Source organism: Sebastes umbrosus, chromosome 4 (assembly GCF_015220745.1).
Source record: "Sebastes umbrosus isolate fSebUmb1 chromosome 4, fSebUmb1.pri, whole genome shotgun sequence".
Taxonomy (NCBI): domain Eukaryota; kingdom Metazoa; phylum Chordata; class Actinopteri; order Perciformes; family Sebastidae; genus Sebastes; species Sebastes umbrosus.
This window is the reverse complement of record NC_051272.1, coordinates 30,537,058-30,560,221: the sequence shown is the minus strand read 5'-3', so window position 1 is coordinate 30,560,221 and position 23,164 is coordinate 30,537,058. Positions and strand designations below refer to the sequence as shown.

The 23,164-nt window shown below is 42.0% G+C and overlaps 1 protein-coding gene across 1 annotated transcript in view; it reads left to right on the top strand.

Moving 5' to 3' along the window:
• Positions 1-16,390: 16,390 nt before the first annotated feature.
• tmtc2b (transmembrane O-mannosyltransferase targeting cadherins 2b) overlaps positions 16,391-23,164 on the top strand; it is a 113,881-nt gene continuing 107,107 nt past the window's right edge. Inside the window, exon 1 of the mRNA XM_037768572.1 lies at positions 16,391-16,868. Within this exon, the coding sequence (XP_037624500.1) occupies positions 16,786-16,868 (83 nt within the window). The 5' untranslated portion in view covers positions 16,391-16,785. The remainder of the gene's footprint in view (positions 16,869-23,164) is intronic.

The window sequence follows — 23,164 nt, the reverse complement described above, 5'->3', positions numbered from 1 at the left end:
CTAATTATAATTCTATAAATAAATAGGCTTGCAGATTAATGTATTCATTTTTACGTTCTGGTAGAATCGCTACCCAGTTTCTCCAGTTGTTCAGTTTCACTATGGAGATCTTTAATGTTTACTCTTACTTTAGATATCTTATACTGAAGAGGCCAGGTGAAAGTTAACGTGGAATATTTTTTCCGTCAGTAAGCACTGCAAAAACACGTGGATGCTTTCCGACGCCAGCTCCAGCATCCACGCATACATTTGTTACGCTGTGGGCACCTTCTGATGTTCATGTGTTAACACAGCTCTGCTTTCACAAAAGCTCCCCGCCTTGAATAGTCGTTTTTATTTATATGACAGTTCAGAGGCATTATTCTGAGCAACAGTCTAACATTCCCGCATGTGCTCCGTCTTGGTGCACCGCCAGCACCTGCACCATGTTTGCTTTGCTTGAAAATATGAAACATTGAACTGCAAAACCGTCAAAGTGAAATGTAGCTCGCTAGCGGGAGACTTTGAATCCGAGGTAAGCGAATACCTGCCTGACACGCACCGAGCTGCGAGTTACTCAAACCCAATGTCGAACTGAGCTTACGGAGTCAAACTCCTCTTTGAAGCGTGGAAATGCGATGCTTGGCTTCGCAGAACTTTCCACTCCTAAGTCATCTCACTGTTTGCTGCGCGACTCCTCCCCTCTGGTACACACTGTCTGTATAGTGCGTGTGCGTGCATTGTATTTTATAATGTAGAAATCTCATGTGTATGCACAGACGAGCCTATGTTTGTACAATGAGATAAACCGGAGTGATATCATGTTTATTCTCTTGTACACGGGACTTGTGCGAGTGAGGTCAATGCCTGTGAGAGGGGCTTGTGTGTCGGGAGTGTGAAGATGGGCTCCAGATGGCTGCATGGTGGAGATTTATGGATGAACAGTGGCTTTGTAATGCGAGTGTGTGGGATGGGAGAGAAGATGTGTGACCTCAGTGCTGCTGCTTCCACACTGCGACGAGTCTGTCTCCAGGTTTTGCTCTGCCTGGGAAGCTCTTCTCTGGGACACTGGGAGCAGTGATTAGGAATCCAGTGAGAATAAATCCACATATTCTACAGCTTCAGTTTTTGGGAGTGGATTTCACTGTATCACTGTGGAGCACTTCTTCTCTGCAGTCCTAATTCATCTGTCGAAAAACAGTACACCTGCAGTTTCATTTTCCTTTTTCCTCACTCAATCTCTCCTGCAGGAGGTGCTGTTTTCCTAGCTCCAAGAACACCTCGTCTGCTCTGTTCCTACCGTGAGGACAGACCCCTGGTCCTTATCATCAAAAGGATTTAGCCAGGGGCTAATTGGTTTCTCACAGGCCTCGGCCCACACTTTCTGGGATGCCGCATATGGGTGGAGTGTGTTCAGCCCGCCACTTCTAAAGGAGAGCGGCTGCATGGAGAGAACAAAAAAGAAGCCTTGATGAGATTAAGCGCTTCAAGATGTTAGCATGTTGGTTTAAAGCTGAAAGAGAGAGAGAGGGCCACTCGGGGCAATGCATTGTCACATCTTGTTGATTGTAATGGTGTGCGCTCACTCACTCACTCTCTGATGCTCACGCAAAGCATGCAGATGTACAATGGCAACACTGTCCTTGTGCATCTGGCTTTGTCGAACAAAACTCCATCGCTCCTGCCTCCAGATACAGGAATAAAAGAATGAATATTGGAAAAGACGCACTTGACAACTTTTGCTGGCATCAAGAAAAGAGTCTTTATGGGAAGTGGAAAGTGGAGAACTTGTAGCACAAATAGAGTGGAAAATTAGTCCTATTGGCTGCCCTGAGGTCTTCTCCGACATCTTAAACACATTAGCTACCTGCTCCAAAGGCATAAAAAGTTTCCGTGTCATATTAGCACATGGCAGAACTTTCACATTCAGTCGTGGTTTCGAAGCGGCGAGTCATAGTCCAAAACAAATGCGGTTGGGTTAGTTAATTTTAGGCACGCAAAGCAGCGCACATGCACACATACTGACACAGCCTAAGGCAAGGCCTAGTGTCCCAATTTCTGACCTGCCAGAGATTTCTAAAATAGCATGCGTTTCATTTCACTGTACAAAAGTTCATTACACCTCTTCGCTCCAGTAAAAAAAGGGGAACTAGAATGACTTCTTTGTGCTTGGCTCTCTTGGCGTTATTGCATGCTGAGTGAAAATGACCAGTGTTTAGAGCATGAGGCTCAGACTCACTCACTCACAGACTGTGAGTGGCAAGCCCAAGATAGTAACCACCATACTAACAAAGAACTGGAAGTAGCAGTGATGAGAGGACTGGGGAGGAGAATAAAGGCCAGGGAGAAGCACAGGGTCAAGGCACCTACATGAAGCCCTCCCAATGGAACGTTACACTACATAGCCAAAAGTATACGGACACTGAATGCATGTTTCCTGCCTTTCCAATTTCCAGAATAGTGATTATTGCTTATAGACAGCATTACCTCTAGTTCACCCAGATTTGGCTTTGATGTTGCACATTGAAACCATAGACTGTATAAAATATGAACGTAGTCTCTGTGACGTCACCCATAGGTTTGTGAGGAGCGATTGTGAAGCTCAAAGTGGGCGGCAACGTCCGTCATCCAACTCCCGGCTAATCCAAAAATGGGCAAAGAGGTGGAACGTCGGTGGAGCTGAGGCGGGTTCGGGTGACGCAGCAGAGGAGACAGCTAGCAACTAGCGACAAGGTACAGCACCCATCTGTCACACAAAGCGGCCACGCCCTCAGTTATACCTAACCTTAAGCATTAATATAATTGAAACGGGTGAGTTCAATTTAACAAAAATTCACCCCTCGTACAGTTGTCATGAATGGGGAAATTAGTTATGGAGACCAAAATCTTTTTTTTGTACTGGGCTGGAAACATATTTCTGCTGTAAAGTTGGGCATTTTAACATGGGGGTCTATGGGGATTGACTCACTCAAGTGGCCATTTGAAGAACTGCAGTTTTTGGCACTTCTGCATTTGCTCCATTTCTCAGCACCGGAGGTTGCTGCTCGGTTGAAACAAGCACTTTGTAAACGTTACTACTATTCTATATTATTTATAGTACAAACATAATGTTTGCCAGAGCTGCACCACTGGATGTCTTTCACACAAACATCTGCACAATTCACTTATATGGTCTAAAGATTTATCTTATGTATATAGCTTTTTAATGTAATTTCTCTACTTTATTTTAGTTATATTTTTCATTTCTATTATCTTACATTAATTGGAGGTAGAGGGCCTAACCCAAACCATTAACAAAAAGTTCCAAAGCATGAGCGTCCACATACTTTTGGCCATCATTCAAGGAGAGTCTACAGAACATAATGTCCATTTTGACTTTGGGTAGAAGTGGAAAAAAAGTATTCTGTTTTTTTTTTTTTCATTAAATTATATCTATTATTCTTCCTCCCATTATGAAAACAATTTGTTAACCTGAACTTTGTGTAACCTGCTCTAAATGATTGCAGCAAGGACGGGAAATTGCTTCGATGATTTGTTGTATAATTATCAATGAGAAATTCAAGGCTGATCCACCCTCTGATCATCATCATCATCATCATCATCATCATCATCATCATTAACCTGATAATGCTTCCTCGCATGCAAAATCTGGGAAACACATCCTGCCATTAGTATTCACAACAACAAGCCCAGTGATGAATTATTGACACTTAAACTTTTACAGCAAACTAAACCTTGCCAATTTCAAATGGAAAAACATTACAATCTATATACTAGAGACCATCTTGCGATGATCACACTAACCACGACACTAAATCAAGACAGGGGCGTAAAGTGGGGGCAGCCAACGGCCCCTTCCCACTTCCTACCCCCGTACTTCCGGCGTCTTTGCTTGGACCACACCCATCTTCGAACTCTGCCTTAATTTTGATCTCAGCTACTCACTAGTAAAGTTTTGTGACGCCAAATTGGGCCACGGGCATAAAGTGCGGGGGGGGGGGGGGCTAATCCCTTCTTCTTTGCCCACACACAGACTCACAAGGTGAAAACAATAGAGTGGTGCAGGGATGACGTATTTTTGTAAAGAAGTAAAAAGCTAACGTTAGGCTATAAACAAACTACACAGTCGCATGAGCGTGAGTATACACAATGAGGCTGTAAAGGGGGACGAGTCGGCAAGATGATGTTTAGTGTTCTCATTTAGCCACTTGTTAGCAACCGCCTTGTGAAAGATTCAGAGTTCACGAGTGGAATATTTACGGACATATTTCATATTGTAGAACAAAACGTTAAAATCTCTTGTGTTAAGCTTGTGTTATCCACAGACCTTATTTCAGGCATCTAAGTAAAACCCCATTCAAAAAGCCCATTAACTTAAAGACAAGGGAACCGAAAGTGCTAAAATCTATCTCATTTTCTGGTTTTAGGACTCATTCCTGCACCACTCTATACCGGCGTCGCTGTCATGGCAGGTAATAAAGGTAATAAACTAAATGAGAACTAGTATGTGTCTGATAATAGTTCAATCTAATCAGGTGTGTCTGCTTCGTGGCTATTCTGTTTAATGGTTTAAGTTGCATTTATCACCACTTTGACGTTTGTCAGTGGTGTAATCTCAATCATCACAGCCTCCAGGGTAGCTCTTGGAAACACTGGAGAGAATGTGACTGTTTGTCAGATTTTGTAGTTCAGAAAACACAATTTGGTTAAAGGGTTACTCCAGCGATTTAGTATTGCACTTCCATAAAGTTGGGATAAAGAGACAGAAAAAACAGTGGTCAAAATTGAGCCAGAAGAAGCCGGCTTTTAGTCTCTACTGGACCAAGCTCCACTCCGATCTTACAATTCCCATAACGCAACTCAATAGTGTCTTTCATTAAACCCTGGTGACGTCATCAGAGTTAATTTTTAGCAAACCGTGGCTACGTTTCAGATTGCAGACTTTTTCTTTTTACTTTTAGTACGTACTGCAGCTGCCCTTACAAAGTACGCACTATTGCATGCAGTATGCATACAATTGGGTTTAAGTTAAAGTTATGCGAGCCCTCTTTTCCACACTTTTTCCTTAGCGATTCCTCAACAGGTATAACGTTAATATAAAACTGGAGATGTGGTTTATGGTCTTGTTATTAGTACAACCAGTCACACAGCAGCTCTAGTCGCGTAACGTTGCAACAATTTAGAGCCGTACCGAAGTCTTGCATCACTTTTAAGTTTTAAGGCATAGTCGCTAAATATATATAAATATTTCCTTAGAGTGTGGGTCGATCATCCTGTTGTTGACCAGTTAAATGGTATCGATCTGTGGAGTATAGATATAATATCTGTGGAGGACAGCTCGCCATGGGTTAGGGTTGGTAACCAGGTAAGGTCTGGATCCATAATCTCCTTCCGTTTTTAGCAAAAGGATATGATCCTGTCTGAATATTAAACATTTTCAGTCCATCTCTTCTGCGGTTGGTGCCGTTTACTGCACAACAACTCCTTGTCATCGCTGCTTTGCAGCTTGGCTCTGCTAGACATGCCGTGCTTTCTGCCCCCTAGTTGCGCGGCGCATCTCTGTGATGACGTTGCATAGAAATCCATTTACAATAAGAATAAAACCCAATGGACATACAGTTGAAGAGGGTAGGTTGGGTACTTCTGTGTGGTGGGGAAATTCCCTGTGGAAAATTCCCCAGTGTAACCTCAGCGGGAAGTTCACTTAGGTGAGTCAAAATGTCACGTTATGTGCGTTCAGGCTGCACTTTAATATTGTTTGCATGGAATGTAACCTTTAAAAGAGAGTTGTAGGGTGATGTGTGTGCGTACAAATTGCACACTTTATTGAACACATTAAAACATCAGATAGAATAAAAGGAACTGAAAAAAAACCCAGTTGATCTCAGGACATAAAAAGTTCCTTGAATCACTTCCAGATGTCCATGACAAAAATAAACTCAAACAAACACATAGACCTGCACAACACAATCTCCCTCAAAATTGAAACGTTGCAGAAAAATGTCCAAACACTATCAAGCCACTGTTTATCACCAGTCAAAATATTTTCCTCGACATCCTCCACATCTGTCCCCGCCCGTGTCTGCTGCGCCTGGCTGCGCTGTTGAAAGGATGTGCAGATTAAAGGGCCCATTAGAACCTCAGCGACACTGTATCCTATATCACAGGGGAGTGTGGTGCAATTGCAGAGCAAAGGGTCCGTGTAATCCTAGTTGACGATATAAACAGTTTGAAATATCACGGCGCCCGAAGCACAGCGAGGACAAAAGACATCATTATGCGTGTGGAAGAATTTCACTCATGGTCATTATTTGTGATACGAGGCTGCAGAGCTGCAGTATCAGAGCACTCTCTGTAATTTCATACAGGAACCATTTTCTTCTCTGCTTATTATCTCCCAGGCTTTGGCCTGATGAAGGAGTCTGTGTATGGACTGTGCACTTTTAAATACAATCTCTTTTACAATGTTGCTGCCTGTCACTGACTCAGTCCTGATTAACAATAATGAGCTACTGCCAGTACACCACAGTACACTCTAATATCTGCTCCAGGGGCACATGTAAAGCTGATTTTCATTTTTAAACATTGGGCTTCAGATGGACTGCTTGCCAGCTTTGGGCAGTGGGAATAATGGCAATCAGTGGCAGACAGCATCTGCTGCACCCCATTCTTTTTCACTGAAAACCAGAAATTATGATGGTGGAAAATAGCCTGCTGTAACATTCAGTTAGAGCTCTGGTGATACGCCAAAATAGCAAAGGGACTGAGCTGAAAAACACATTCTTAGTTTTCTGAAAAGAAAAAAAAACTTTTTTTTTTTTAGCTGAATCACATGGAATGAGTCTGTGTACGTTGGGCACGTTATGTACTGTGTGTACGCAACATTTAAATCCAATTTCATTACATTTGACGGAAAATATGTAGGGGCTGCTTGTGGTATTGTGGCGTTCCGAGCGCTCCGGCTTTGTTTAGTATCTGTCATCTCTTCGCCCAGCATTGCGTGAGCTGGCAAACACTGAGTCTGCACTGAGAGCCCACGCACTGTTGTCCTCAGCTTGTTTTTACAAAACGCACCGTGGAACTCGAGACTTGTCAGATAAGATTTTGGTCGTTTTACATTGAAGGCATCTTAAATGAATGCAAAGGCCCTGGTTATTATATCTTGTTACATCAAGGCCGATCTTTCAGACTTGATCTCATTTTCAGTCTCTCAAGTTGCAGAGGTCACATTTTCTTCATTTGGCTGTTTTTCCTATTTAGCCCAACTCCACTGTGACTGAGATCTGTCATCACGGTCCACAAGTTCGAGTGGAGCATGCTGTTATATGTCACTTAAATTCAGGTGAATTTTGCACTGCTCTTCCTTTGATTTTTGTACAACAAATTGAAATAGTATTATAGTATATTATGTTTGATCAGGGCCCTGAGCAGTGTGCATTACATAGATAATGTACATTCATGCCAACAAGGAAAGGACAAAATCATTGCAGTATGTCACTAAATCCAATAATTTAAGCCGTGACACATGAAACTTATTAAGTATTTAGTAGGAAAACAGCTGATTTTTGAGCTGTTTCTGTTTTATCCCACTTGTTTGTCTCTGATGACACTCGTCTCTGTTCTGTCATACATGTAATGATATTATTACCAGGGCGAAAGATGTCGGTTTCGTCTGATGTATAATAACACATAATCCCCTAGACCACATTATATGGACAAATTACAGCCTAAGTGCAGTTCTGTTAGCCTCAAAAACAGAGTCAACTGTGTGTCTCCTCCATATCAATCCAGTCTGAAATCCTGGTGTGTGGCTCCACTTCAACACTGAGGCACCATGTGAATATCTGGCTCTGAGCTGAGAGGAAAAGAAAGCAGAAGGAGAACAAAGGAAAACGTTGGAGCCACTTGCTTTTCCAATGCTTGCGTGTTGTCTTCACCACTGAAACTATTCCGCTGCATAGAAAAGCATGAGAGCGGCCTAACAACAATTTGTCAACTGCGTGTTGTCTCCCAAGAGAGAGCAGAAAAGTAAGTCAGAGCGACAGCAAGTGCAGGAGAGCGGGCACGAAAAGAGAGAAAAACGAAGAGGATAGAAAGAGAAATAGTGCGAGACGTGTGTTGGCAAAGGCGAGAGGGGGAAGACATTTGTATGCAAGGCTTAACTTTGGCACATTAGCATTCAGTGACTAGTCACTCTCCACTATGTGCTCACACCACTATAAATCAAACGGCATGTTTACAGCGGAGGAGTGCCCCGGCAGAGGAGTTATTGCTGATGCAAGGCACACCATGAGACCACTCTGAGCGCTTCGCATTTGATTCTGATTTTATGTGCAAAGCCAGCAGTCGAAGCTGGTTTTCTATGCTAATGACGTTCAGCAGAACGTCTTGATAGAAATTGATTTGACGGAAAATTGGCATTCGACAGACAATAAAACCTCTTTTGCCAGGAACGTCTTCTAGTAATTCATGCAATTCAATCTACTTTCTGAGAGTTCCATCTGATAGCATCTATGGCTGCTCTTAGCTAATATCAACTCATCGACAAGTTTAACAGGATCTTACTGTTCTTCACACAGAGATTAGGGAAGGCTCCCAGTCCCAGTTCCCTCAAGCCACATCATAGACTGTACTTAAGAAGTCGACGTAGTCGCCGTGACGTCACCCATTGGTTTGTGGACTACGGTTTTGAAGCCTCGAGTTCGGCATTTTGGCTGTCGTCCTCTTGGTAATTCAAGTGTTCTGAGAGATAACTAGACTTCTGCACCTCCTCATGGCTCTGTTTTCAGGCTTTAAAATATCTAGCCTGTGACGGAAGACTTTGACCAATCACAAGTGATTTCGGAGAGAGCGATCCTATTGAGCGTTCCTTTTGGCTATGCTCCGGCTGGTGGGCGGTGCTTGGTATTTCTTCAACTGATCATATACAGAATATTGATTCATATTTGATCAGTGCTGCCTAGTTTGACCGTTTGGTCGGAGTTCACAAGTGATTGACAGACGGCTCTCGTAGACGGCAACTGGAAGGCAGACTCCAGATCAACTCTGATTGGTTGTTTTCCTCCGTTCTGTGAAATCTTGCAGATGCCATGAGGAGCACAGGAGGACACAGAGGCACATCATTTTTTTCCGATTACCTGTCTCATGCGTAACTGTCAGGATATAGTGACCGTTTTATAAAAAAATAACTTTTTTTAATCATATTTGATCCATTTCTACCCACTGCAGCTTTAATGGGTGTGTAGATACTTTATTTAATTGTTATTGGTGAATTTCAGGGTGCTGGTATTGTCCATGCTGGCTCATTCTCACACTGTCACGGCTTATTGGGACAGACATTGTTTATGTTATTAGTAACACCTGTGCTTTTCCTGCTATGACAAGTCAAATGTCTGCTGTAAAAAATTAAAAAGCTGTATGTTTTTTTTCCCCCCTTGGTGGTAATTATAGTAACTGGTAATTCATGAACATGATCCCTTATTTCCTTCTTCTGGTCGTCTATGTCATCTGCAGAAAATGCCGCTTGCTTCAAACACTTGCCAAACTGCAGCCGAGCCAAGAGACTCGTGACCGGCGACCATGTAATTCTGTCTAACTCCGTCTCGGGACATGACATCAAAAAATACATAACTCCTTAATATCAACAAGACCTTTATTCGTAGTCTGCCCTCCTCTGGTGCGCACTTAGCAGAGGAGTGCAGGCCGAGAGCAGGAGGAGCAGGCAGAGGAGACCTGAGCTGACATTTAAAGGATCCCTCGACTCGGCTCTCCTCTCCAATCCTCTGCAGAACGCATTAACCCCAGATCAGCTGCGGTTCTCATCAGAGGCGGGCCGAGGACCAAATGTTACACATCAAAAAACGACTGGGACGGATGTATAAACAGACACACTGGTTTATGTGTGTGTGTGTGTGTGCGCAAAACATTCACACAACCTGTCTTTCTGGCACACATATATCCTAGTTTTTAATACAGACACACACACACAACTACAGCTCTGGGAATCACAGCCTGCTCAGGTTGCTGGGACAGATTCAGGGAGCTGTGAGTTCATTAAAACAGCTGTAAACATTCTCTTATTGAACACATTTATGGGGTTTAGGAGGGAGATAAGCTAGCGAAGCTTAAGCAGTCCATTAGGTCTCATTAAAATGATCATTTATCTTGTAGGTTGCTGCTACAGATCAAACTAGATAATTATCAACTACTTGGAATTTGTGTATCACTTGAAATATCCCTTTATTTCTTATGTTTTAACAATCTCTGTGTCTTATTTCACATATTTATAGACCAAGGCAGAGTTTTATTGAGTCTTTAGAGTATAGAGTGGGAAGTCTACTTCCAAGAAAATCATCATGTCTGCAGGATATTCTGAAGCAAAAACAAAGTTTACTGCAGCAGAGGGTCATTTTGCTCAACAGAAAGGCGGTCAGATTAACGTCCGTCGTCCAAGAAGTGTCCCATTTGTTGTTTTTAAAGGCTGCAGAAGGGTCCAGTATGAATCCACACGGCTCTAATGCGCTGTGGAGTTTGGAACCTGCCCGTTGCGATTGTGGGTTATAGAGGCAGAGGTTAGGAATAACCGAGGTTTCAGCGATTGTCTCTGGAGTGGAGATGTTGATTCATCCGTGGAAAGACCTTGCTCCGGGTAATTTCATTATGCAGATGAGTACGAGTGCTCCCGCGTCTGTGACCGTGCTGAAAAGGACACAGGCGGCGTGCGGCTGGCAGGACACGTATGGGCTGGCACAGTTATCCATACGCTTGTGGGAAGTATGCCACCACCACCACCACCACCACGGCCACCACCACCACAGTGATCTCCTGATGAGTTGCAGTTATCCCCATTCTTTGGTTTAACGGGGAAAAATGGCATTCTGAAAAGAAAAGCCACAGCATTCCTCTGACAATGCCTATGTCTGTATAGCATAAACAGATGGGAGTTCTTGGCCACACATGAGCCCCGACTTAACTTTACTTTGAGATCTATTGTGTTTATTTATAGCAGGCTGCTGCTGTGTTGGCATTTTCATCCTGTGGAGAATTTGGTGCTTAATCAAAAAAGAATTGGACGTGAGTGAACCCTCCGTTGCTAATGATAACAAAAATTCAAGTGGACATTTAATATAACAGGTTTCATGCAAAGTGTTGAAATGCACCATGGAAACTGTTCATTTTGTAGATGATTCGTTGGGTTTCTGTTCTTGCAGGCAGTTCTCTTTTTTATTGTTCTCCTTCCTTTCTGTCTTTGTGCCATAAATAATCTCCCCCCTCCTCCCTGTTGCTATTAAAACTTAACCATTTCTGCCGCTGCAAAATGTGTGCACTGATCCCTCTGAGCTTCACGTTGCATGTGAATGGTTAACAGTGCAAATCAGAATTTCTCCTAGTTATCAGTCGAGGTGGCGGGTGATGTGTGTGTGTGTGTAAAATAAGGTAAAAATCAAAGTCATTCATCCATGGCTTACCCGCTCCAGCTTGCTTTCATTTTGGCAAATAACAAGAACCCGCCTCAGAACTTGTGACTTAAAAGAGAAAAGACAGGGTCGGTTCCCTTCTTCGCCTTTCCCTCTCTGCTTAGACGTGTGAGAGAGACAGCAGCGTGGCTGCCGCTGCAGGGGGCATCAGGGTTCAAAGCAAGACGCAGGCTGTGCCGATGGACTCCTAAGATGGCGGTGGATACTGGAAGAGAAAACAAGTAGTGCAGCCAAAGAACCTTGGGCTCTGTACCACTAGTTTAGGCTGGTTCAACCTAAAGATAATAGCAAGCTGCAGTTGGGTGCTCTGATAATACAGTTGATTCTCTGCTCAGACTTTAATTGCTTTTTAAATTGGAAATGTTGTTCTCTACGCGCCATCGCACACTGAGATGTGGTGGAGGAAGTATGTATGTATGTACCAGTTATCTCCATATATAGATTCAGCTGGAACAGGTTCAATGTAATCTTCCTAACGTCACACAACCAGGCAGTTTTGAATCTCCAAAGACCCGTCTCCTAACAGCAGAAGGTCCATCAAACTTCTTTCTCCTCCTGTCCCGTCACAGTTAATGGACCTGCCACATGGATGGAGACTAGCTAACTCCCTAATGAAAAAGAGACAAATTATATTAATGGAAATGCCACTGCGTCCCGTTTGACGGACACATGCTTCTTCTATACCTCCACTCGATCTGTCCGTCAGCGCTTCGTTCTCTCCGACTGCGCCGTCAGCTCTGAAGAGAAAAGTAATTTACTGATGATACTTAACTGCTGAGTAAGCTGCGTCGAAATTAATGATCTTGTGTTCTTCCTGATTGCCGGAGAGTCTCTTTACAGGTTGAAAAGTGTGAGGGGACCCAGATCACACATCACATCTTGCTTGATGTTCTGCTGAGTGTCAGTCTCCTCCAAAACACCCACAAAGTCCATTAAGCCCGTTGGCTTCGTGCGAAGCCATACTTAAGAGAGCCTGCGTTAAGCATCACTTTCTGTTTCACCGCACTCGCGTTTCTTCTTCGTTTTTTTTCCATGCAGAAGTCATTTGGCCTTCAGACGTGGGTCTGAACCTGTAATTATCTTACAGCCAGAGCAGTGTCCCTGTAATTCTTTCAAACTGTCCAGGATCCAAAGACGCTCAGGGAGGTCTTCTTCCTCTGTCACACACATCAGGAAAAAGAACCCCCCTCAGCAACTCCCCTCGTCTCGTTTCTCTCCTTCACCCACACATGCACGTGTTTTCACTTTGGTGGACACTTTACATGTGTGAAGCTGAGAACTTATCTCCATAATGTACAGTCACCCGCACACAGAAGCGCCAATATAAATACCTTTAACAATAAATTATCCTTGAATCTAAAAGAAATATTAAACACAGTTCACCCAGGGATCCAGAGGTCAGTGGTGTCAGAAGTATTCAGATTGTGTAAGTGAATGAAACTAGAAATGACACAATGTAAATACACTATATATTACAGGTTGTAAATACTCTATTGTAAGTAAAAGTAAGTATCATCAGCAAAATGTAAACTATCATACGAACATGGCTATTGTTAGTACTCACAGCTGTCATGCTAGCAGCTTGTGGAAGACTGGTGACACGCAATGAGTGCACGGGCAGAGTGCGTGCAGGTAGGCAGGCAGGTAGACGGGTTTATTACAGTCCTGCAACAGACACAGATACTGGATTTTTTTTTTGTCAGAGTATTTGACTTATTGATTGCTGTTGGGATGTAATGAGAATTTGAACAAATATAAGAAAAAAATGTTTTTGAAGAAGATTAGCTTTAGATTAGCAAAACTTTAAGTAACATTTTCAATGCAGGTACATGTAGTATTTTTTGTTTTTTACCTAAGTTGAGTGTCTGAATAATTCTCCCACCACTGCTGGTTTATAAGCTCTCCAGATGTTTGATATGCAGCCTAATGTCTAAAGTATAGGGCTCCATCTAAGGCTTATTTTCACTATTGATTAATTAATAATAGAACAGCTTTCATCAATGAATTGTCTGCTGTATAAAATGTAAAAAAAAATCCAAAAACTAAAGATATTTATTTGACTATCGCACATAACAAAAAAAAAGGACATTATGATGAGCTGGATTTAAGGAATGTTTGGCATTTTCTATTGAAAAAGAACTTAAAAGATGAATTGATTATCAAAATAGTTCCCAATTCATTTTCTTTCAATCAACTAGTCGTTAAAAAAAAAGTAGTGTGAGCTCCAGTGAAGTAACTATAGTAGCTATAACTGGCAAATGAATGTGGTGGAGTAAAAAGTACAATATTACCCTCAGAAATGCATTGGAATAGAAGTATAAAGTGGCATCAAATGAAAATAGTGAAGTACGAGTACATCAAAATTACGTATAGTACTGGATTTACTTGCCACCGCTGCCAGTGGTGTATAATAAAGCACAAAAAAATGATCTCTTGGTGCATAAACAGTGAGACATTGTAGCACATATGTGCACATGCTTTGAACCTGATGGGTTGGATCATTCATGTTTTGATATTTTAATCAGTCCTCAGTGGATTGTAGACCAGAAGCAGAAACCTTGTGCCGGTTACTCTGATCAGTCTAATTAATTCCTGAATGTGTTACATCGTAGTGTCCTGCTGCTGTCCTGTGAAAGGCTACATTGAAGTCTGCTCCGACAGATGGGGTCTGTCTATTGAAACAACCCTGAATCAATATGCAGTGGGCCCGGCTACATGGCTTTGTCCGCGGAACACTTTTACAATTATTCTTTTTTTCTTCTCTCTTAGCCGCTGGTCTCTTTTATATTGTGCGATATGTTCTATGGGAGTGAGTCCAAGAACATTTTAACAGTAATGATCGGTGGAAGACTTTCATTTAAATATGTTGCTCTGTAAAATAAAACATGTTGTTCATGCTGAAATTGCTGATACAAGATCCAGTCTAGAAAAAACATAATAATAACCAGACGTTGAAGCTATACACATCATGAAAAACAACACTCACTGTTGTTATTGTACTGTTTTGAATGGATCATTTTGGAACAATGAGATAATGATTGGATAGCAATTGAATCAATTTTGTTTTTTATTTAAGGACAATGCATTTAGTTGGACAACAGAGACTGAAGTAATCAGTATTTGAAATAGACTGTCCCCCCACAGACATCATGCACTGTGAGCCCTCTACTGGTCACTGTGGGGCCAGCTACTCATTTTTGAAGCCTGCATGGTCAAACCTAAAGCGATAGAAAACAATTACTGGAATGACACTGACGAGATGTTTAGTAGCCAGTGTGATGAACATGCCACATATTCTTCACATCAACTATAGGAAAAGTTTCCCCATTTTTATTATTTAATCAGATAGGCAGTCTTTCTGATCAAAGTGGTCTCTACTCTGATATAATCTTGTCAGTGGACTGACGATGAATGGAAGTATAATTCCTACTAAAAGCAGACAATATAGCAGCTTTAGATAAACAACTGTGAATCTTCCACCTTTTTTTTTTTCAATGAACAGAAACCAAAGTACATCCATACAATGTTCTCTGTATAGCTGTTTTCTGCAGCTGTGATCATTTATGTTTAGTTTATTGAAGCCAGATCAGCATTAGAATAAAAGTTATTGGATTCAAGGAAATCATTCACAACACATTGGATGATTTTACATGCTGCTGTATTTCAAATAGTCATATAATCCAATCCAATTCAATAATTATATCCTAAGGGGGATACATATTAACCCATACCATAATGTAATCCATGCTGTAGATGGTAGAGGAAGAGATTGACACCTCTGATTGAAATAATATTCCATTCATTAAGGTGGTATCCCCTTAGGGAACGAAATGATGAGTCAAACTAAACAAAATATTCCTGATTATGCTGGGAGATCCATATTACCCACCTGAATAACTCCTAGATGTCCCTGAACGCCCCTCCGAGGACCACCTCCATATTATGGACTACTGTTAGTGTTAGTAAATGACCCATACCAACGGGTCTCAGCATCATGTAGTGTGATTTATCCCCATCTCCGGAGGAGGAGGCAGTGCGCATGCGCTCCACATCTCCTAACCACATGCTGGATCACGACGAGGTCAATTACCCAGAGACACCAAGAGCATGAGCGGAAGTGAAGCGGATTTATCTCAATAATAAAAGCATAAGATATATTATAAATACAGATTCCAGTACTAGCAAAATTAATACACATAGAAGTTGTTATATAGATAAAGTTATATTAATAAACTTTATGTACTTTTATAATTGCTGTTTTAGCTCATAAATATAGCAACATGAAAAATTTCAAAGATCATATGATGCCGAAATAGATGATTTGCTGGTCTTTTTTTTGTATGTTTGTATGTATTCAGGTACAAGTGGTACGATTACCCAGAAGTCTTTATAGATATTTAAATCAATATCCTCCTCACAAACACTAACCATACACTTCCACGCAACACACACACACACTTGTCTTTTTTTAATATATTTACTGTATTGTTATTGTTGTTATTATATATATCTTGTCCTAATGTTTGTTATCACTATTATATAGTCAGATTATTTCTTTATATTAATATATTATTAATTTATTTTTTGTTATGTTGTATAGTCTTAAATTGTGCAAAATAAATAAACAAGCTGTTCAAACAGTAAAAAAAAAAAAAAAAGTGTCCAATCATAAGTATTGGGAAATATAGGCTACATGCATACAATGTGGGATAGTAACACATTCTTATTTTTTCTGTCCTAATAATAAGGTTGCAAGATATTTGTTTTATCCAATTAGAAGAAAACTTCCTCATATATATATAATTTCTCATATTATTTTTGGCACTATCGTCAAAATGCAACTTTGAATCATCGAGCTTTATTTTGAAGGTTCAACCGGAAGTTGTAGATGTTAATGTGTCTGACTTTGAGAGCGCGGGTCTTTGGTCCCGTCGTTCCTCCAGCAGCGGCCGAGGAGCATCAGACTGAGCGCTGATCCTCCTCCTCTCTGTGTGTCGGTGAAGGCGTGCTGGTAGCTCTACGCTGTCACACACATTCACTCGTGTTTGATTATTTCCCGGGTGAACTCCCTGCAGCAGGACAGACGGCTCAGTCTCCAGATCACCACCCAACAACATGGGTTAGAAAGACAAGCGACCTCTGGATTATCCACTTTGTGCACTTCACCGAGGAGCATGATGATGATGATGGGGGGAGAAACCGACTTGTTTTCGCAGAGACATCCTGACAAAGACGGGGACTAGAGACCGGGGATTTGCTGCTTCTCTCTGTCTCGCTTTGCATCTTTATTTTTATTATTTTTGCTCTTTTTTGTGTGCGAGACAGAGAAATGTTTGCAGAATTGCTGTGCGGCGCCGTGGCTCTGGTCCTGTATGTCAACACTCTGGGCGCCGATTTCTGCTACGATGACAGGTAGACTTGGGTTCAATGAATGAATGACATCCAGCTCCATGTTACTAACTGATGTCACTGTCTCCACCACCATGTCCTTACCTGGAAATGATCAACTCATCATCATCAACAAATGAATCATAATGATAGGCTTCATTCATCATGTTGCCATAACTCTGAATGAGCAGCAGGCTATTCCGTTGCACCAGCAACACTGGCAATTAACCACAAGCAATCTGCCTAAAAGAAAGTGTCAATTTATCAGTAGAGTTTGGTGCTTTTGAAGATCTGTAGAGTGATGGAACTGCTCTACTGGTTATCCTTAGCTACCTATCTGAAGTGCAGTTTGTAAGAAACTTGGAAATCACTGTTACATTCCTACAAACATTTGTGTGTTTTTAGAGAGTTTATGATCACACAAAATTTGCACATTTCCAGTATCATTCCCTTCATATTCCTGCAGTTAACTTTCTAGGATCATTATAGTTTTTCATAGAATGAGCAGTGAAACCAGTAGTAAATAGGCACTAGGCAGTGTGCTTGGATGCCTCAGTGCAAAGTGTTATGGTAGTATTTTACTTAGTTTCTGTACTTATTTTAAGCCCAACGATGACGTTTTTCATAAACCTAAGTGGTTTTGTTGCATAAACCTAAATGAGTGGGTTTGTTGCCTCAACTTAACTGTGGAATTTACCTTAGTTTTGTTGCATGGCGTACAAATGACACACGAAAAGCCTAAAATGTGTCCTCATGACACGTGGAAAGTCTGCGTAATCCAGTGCTATTTATACGCCTTCCCGTGAGATCAGGTTTGATTTTTGGTGCCTTCAAATGAAACTCGTCAGCTTGTGTTTACAACATGGGAAGTCGTGTACACGATATGCTTGGAGTTCAAGTGGTTAGGTCGTGAGATAGGCTTCTTTCATCATGTTGTCATAACTCTGAATGAGCAGCAGGCTATTCTGTTGCACCAGCAACACTGGCGAGATTTTTCATTACCACAAGCAATCTGCCTAAAAGAAAAGTGTCAAATTATCAGTAGAGTTTGGTGCAGTAGAGTGATGGAACTGCTCTACTGGTTCTCCTTAGCTACCTATCTATAGTGCAGTGTGTAAGAAACTTGGAAATCACTGTTACATTCCTACAGACGTTTGTGTGTTTTCTAGAGAGTTTCAAGATTCAAGAGTTTTATTTGCCATTTGCTCCTATAAGTACATTGGAAATCTGAGCAGTTTACACCGAGTCAGCTTTAAGAAAAGAAAAAAAGGTAGAAAAAGGCACAAGGTAATTAAAGTACAAAATAAGTAGCACAATTCAACTCAACACAATAAATAAATAAATTATTAAAGTATAAAGCGCCCTCAGTGTAGTCACTAAATAAACAAAACTACCCGCTGCATAGGAACTATACCCCAGAATACAAATATACAGTATATATGCTCCATGAACATGTTATAAGAACTTGTAGCTCTCATAAAAATATTTTAAAAAAAGAAATAATATATTTCAGACATTTACACAGTGGAAGGCAGCATATTGCACAGCATTACAGTCCATTCAGTTCAGGTGTACTGTGTGTCAATGATGGTATGGAGGTGAGGTGTTTGTTCCCCTCTTTAATGTCCTTTGCCACCAGTCTTATTGTCTTAGTTTATGATCACACAATATGTTCACATTTCCAGTGTCATTCCCTTCATATTCCTGCAGTATTCTTTCAGTGAACTTTCTAGGATCATTTTAGTTTTTCATAGAATGACACAGTGAAACCAGTAGTAAATAGGCTATAGTCAGTGTGCTTGGATGCCTCAGTGTAAAGTGTTGCAGTCTCCAGAGTCTGAATTTGCTCTAAGCTTTTGAGTTGTGCTGAGGAAATAATTGATCTCTGGAGAAGAAGTGGGTCCATGTCTCTCCTCATCATCACCCCACAGCAGAAGTCCCCTTCTCCGAACAGTTCCGAATGTTCCGCAGCCTATATTGCAACTTTGAGCAAAGTATTTCATTATTAATTTACTTTAAAAATAGGAAGCAAGTATAGTGGAGCGAGCGGCGGTGCCTGGGTTCAGCTGCATGCTGCTGCTGCTGTAATGCATTACTCATATCTGGCCATTTGATATTTGATGGCTGAATGGTTGTCAGCGCCTCAGGCTCATTGATGCACCATCCACGCTTCCATGTAGGTCAGAGGCGTCATCCTTTTCCTGCCATCACTGCGTTGCATCTCATTTTATAACTAATACAGGTTGATTAAAGCTTCAGTAGGCAGAATGTTTTTGGCATCATTGGGCAAAAAATCCATAATAACCTTTCAACATATTGTAATTCAAGTGTTCTGAGAGATAACTAGACTTCTGCACCTCCTCATGGCTCTGTTTTCAGGCTTCAGAAAATCTCGCCTGTGACGGGAGACTTTGACCAATCATAGGTCATTTCAGAGAGAGAGAGTGTTCCTATTGAGCGTTCCTATTGGCTGTTCATTCAACGGAGGCAGCTGTCAATCCCCCGCGAACTCTGAATACATTTTATGCAAGAAATAGACATTACAATAACAGAATATTGATTCGTATTTGATCAGCGCTGCCTAGTTTGACCGTTTTATCAGAGTTTGTGAGTGATTGACAGCTGCTCAGAGGTGGCAAGGCTCTAGCTCGGCTCTGATTGGTTGTTTTCCTCCGGTCTGTGAAATTTGAAGATGCTATTAGGAGCACAGGAGGACACCGGAGGAACATGATTTTTTTCCAGATTACCTGTCTCATGCACTACTGTCAGGATATAGGGACCGTTTTATAATAGTAACTTTTTTTTAATCATATTTGCTCCAATTCTACCCACTGCAGCTTTAATAATGAGCTCATATTTATAGATTTTAGTAGTGAATACACCTGTTCTTAACAGAATATTGTGCAGTTCATAATCTCCTATGTGTGCTTTGCCCCAACAGTTTGTGTACATATAGCAGGTGCTGCTTTTAAAGCACACCCAGAGGATACAACCTAGTGAGCAAACACTACATTAACACCCTCCACATCAACTGGTGCTGTATTTCCTTTACAACGTACAGCACTTCCTGCTTAAACACATCCCCAAAGGCCTTTTTTAATGCTGAAAGTTTGATGCTTGTGGTGGAGTCGGTGTGTACCTTTGCACTTTGTGTTATGGTCAGGTGATTCAGGCAACTCTTGTGCAAGAAAGATGGTGTTGCGTGTCCATAAACCTGTCAGGGAGTGGGCGGCAGTGCTGTGCAGAGGTGAGAGGCTACCGCTGCTGCTGCTGCTGCTGCTGCTGCAGAGTCAGCTGCTGTGTGGCTGCCGGAGAGCCTCGAGCCTCCCAAGTTTTAATGTAAGACAGAAAGCCAGACCCTGATTATTCTGTGAAAAGATGTTAACATAATGTTATTTATTACCATGTGGGTTTTTTGGTCCAAGTTGTTGCAGGCTTTTTATGAAACAGATGAGCTCTCCAATCCAGGCCTGCACGGGGACTTTTTAAAATGATTTTCTCTGACGTATCGCGTCTCTGACATGTTTTTCATTGCGGGCTATCTGTCATCCAGCGTTATCTGTTTTTAACACCATGTGTTGGGTTCAGGCTCGCAATTAGCAGCCGTCTCCTGTCCCCTTGGGCTCCACTGGGGGGAGGGAGGGAGATTGGGAGGGAGAAAGGGAGGGTGCAGAGGGACAGAGATATCACAATTTGCTCAGGGAAATCGGCCCTGGACACACAGACTGATCTAACTTGCTAATGCTGTGCTCGTGTAGAAAAGCTGATGGTAGAGAAGCTGTCATCACGGAAAAATACGAATGTGTGTACGACGATAAATCAAACTGTGAGCCTGCCATTACCCAACACCCTGCAGCTCGTTGCTTGGATTTATTTTAACAGCGAGTCTGACAGTAATTTATGCATCATTCGGATAATGGTTTTCAAAAACTCAAAGGACGTAAGTGTTGCAGAATGTAAGGCCTCGTGCTCAAAAATGAAGATCGGTAGTTGATGTTTTTTTTACCGTGCATTTAAACATAAACTCTGCGGCTTCCATCGAATGTTTATGATAAATAGCTGCAGTGGAATCAGATATGGATATTTTGTCACAGTGCAACATCGATTCCTCTCCATGAGAAGACAGGTTGTGCTGCTGTTTTTTTTGCTCCTGGCTGTGAAACCAATGCATTGACTGAACACGGCGAGTGATTAAAAGTTAGAATCCAAAATTGTGGTGTGTATGTGTGTACATGTACGTGTAAAATGGCCAAGAGCTACAGAGCTGGCATAAAAGATGTGAGGATTTGCAATCGATTGGCTGGTAGTCTATGGCGGTGGAATACGTAATGATGTGTTGCTTTCTCTCTGTGTATTCTTGTCATGCTGAAAGGGAGTGTTTGAGTATACAAAACCGTCTAGGCCACTGTGTGTTCTCCGTCATATATTTCTTATCACTGGTTACACATTAATTTGAGCAAAACTTTCTGCATTCCACACATAGTAACCAAGGCCATCAGGAGGTCACAGTTAAAGGGGGAAAAAAACTGTTAACGTGTTTTAAGAAATATCAGCCCGTTCGCACAAAAAGGCATGAATTCCACAATAATGCACAAGACGTTTAGCGTGCGATAATAACACCTTTCTTGCATTTGGCATGTCATTTGTACGCCATGTATGCAATGTAAACGCTCCGCGTAAATATGCTACGATCAAGCTAGTGATGTAGAATAAAAAGCGAGAAAGACCGTTTATGGCAGGTGGGTGGGGAGGTGGATGGGTCCAACATACACACGATTTTTAACCAGGAGACCGCTGTTTGTTTTGTAAGTTATGGTAGTGACGTTTGTGACGTGTGTAATGTTATGTTGTTTCCGTACGTATTTTAAGCCCAACAATGACGTTTTTCATAAACCTAAGTGGTTTTGTTGAATAAACCTAAATGAGGGGTTTTGTTGCCTCAGCCTAACTGTGGAAGTTACCGTAGCTTTGTTGCGTGGCGTACAAATGACACGAAAAGCCTATAATGTGTCCTCATGACACGTGGAAAGTCTGCGTAATGTCGTGCTATTTATACGCCTTCCCGTGAGATCAGGTTTGATTTTTGGTGCCTTCAAATGAAACTCATCAGCTCGTGTTTACAACATGGGAAGTTGTGTACACGATATGTTTGGCGTTCAAGTGGTTAGGTCGTGAGAATACCACTGCTAAGGAGCAGCAATAATAACGTTACTGTTGGCATCTAGAGGCCACAGAGGCTAACAATTCAGCAAGCTAGCAAGCGGGTAACATAATGCAGTAAATGCAAAGGCATAATGACAAGGCTGCTGGGAATATCAACATTTTCCTCAGACATATTATAAACTTACGAAGAAAAACAATATACGACTAAAATTACAATATATTAACGTATTATGCATCGGAAAATTAACTTCCATCGCCTCCGCCGTTTCTGACAACGTCAACAAACACGTCGAAAGTCTTTAACTCTGAGCTTTCAGAAACTTTCCACTTACGAGGTGGTGACTACCACAGAGGGTGGGGGGGGGGCGTTCATATGGTCTCCTCTCGTGAACACGGTAAACACAACGGCTCCACGGTACCAAATAGCCCCGGGGAGCTTTTCCTCTCCCTCCCCCCACTGGACACACTCATCATTAACACATACACCGCTTTGACACCTGCACTGGAAAATGGGAATCATGCGTCATGTAGTTCATATCTCTGCTGCTATATAATCTGCAGTTAGGGCCGAGTGAAGGTGTGGGAGAGCCCAGATGAATGTCAGAGGAGAAATACTGGTGCAATATAGTGCGACTCGCCGTAAGCCTTCACACTATAGAAACCTGCGGTACGACAGCAAAGCCTGGCGAAGGCGTTGGTGCGTTATTAGCTTGATTGCAGGTGGCAAAATTTATGTCGCAGCCCTTTAAAGTTTCTGATTGAAAAAAGCTTCCGTTTAACCGAGGCGAACGTACTAGTAGTGAAGTTATAAAGGCAGCCACTTTCTCCATTTAACAGCTGAACGCATTGAGCTGTTTTCAAGGTGTATTTCAGCCTTCCCACCCACCCACACACACACACACACACACACACACACACACAAACACACACTGGTTTTATGGATTATCGTTCCCTGTCAGGGGCTTGACAGATGTGATGAACTGCACCCAGCTCATTTTTTCTGCCCTGGTGTGATGCTGTAAGGTCTGACTGTGTGAGGATGTGTGAAGGTTGCGGGTCACGCTGAAGGACGCAGCCTCCCCGGGCATGGCCGATGATTTATAACGCTCAGACAGTCGGTAAAGGCCGAGCCGCCGCTCCGCTTCCGTGCCCCGAAA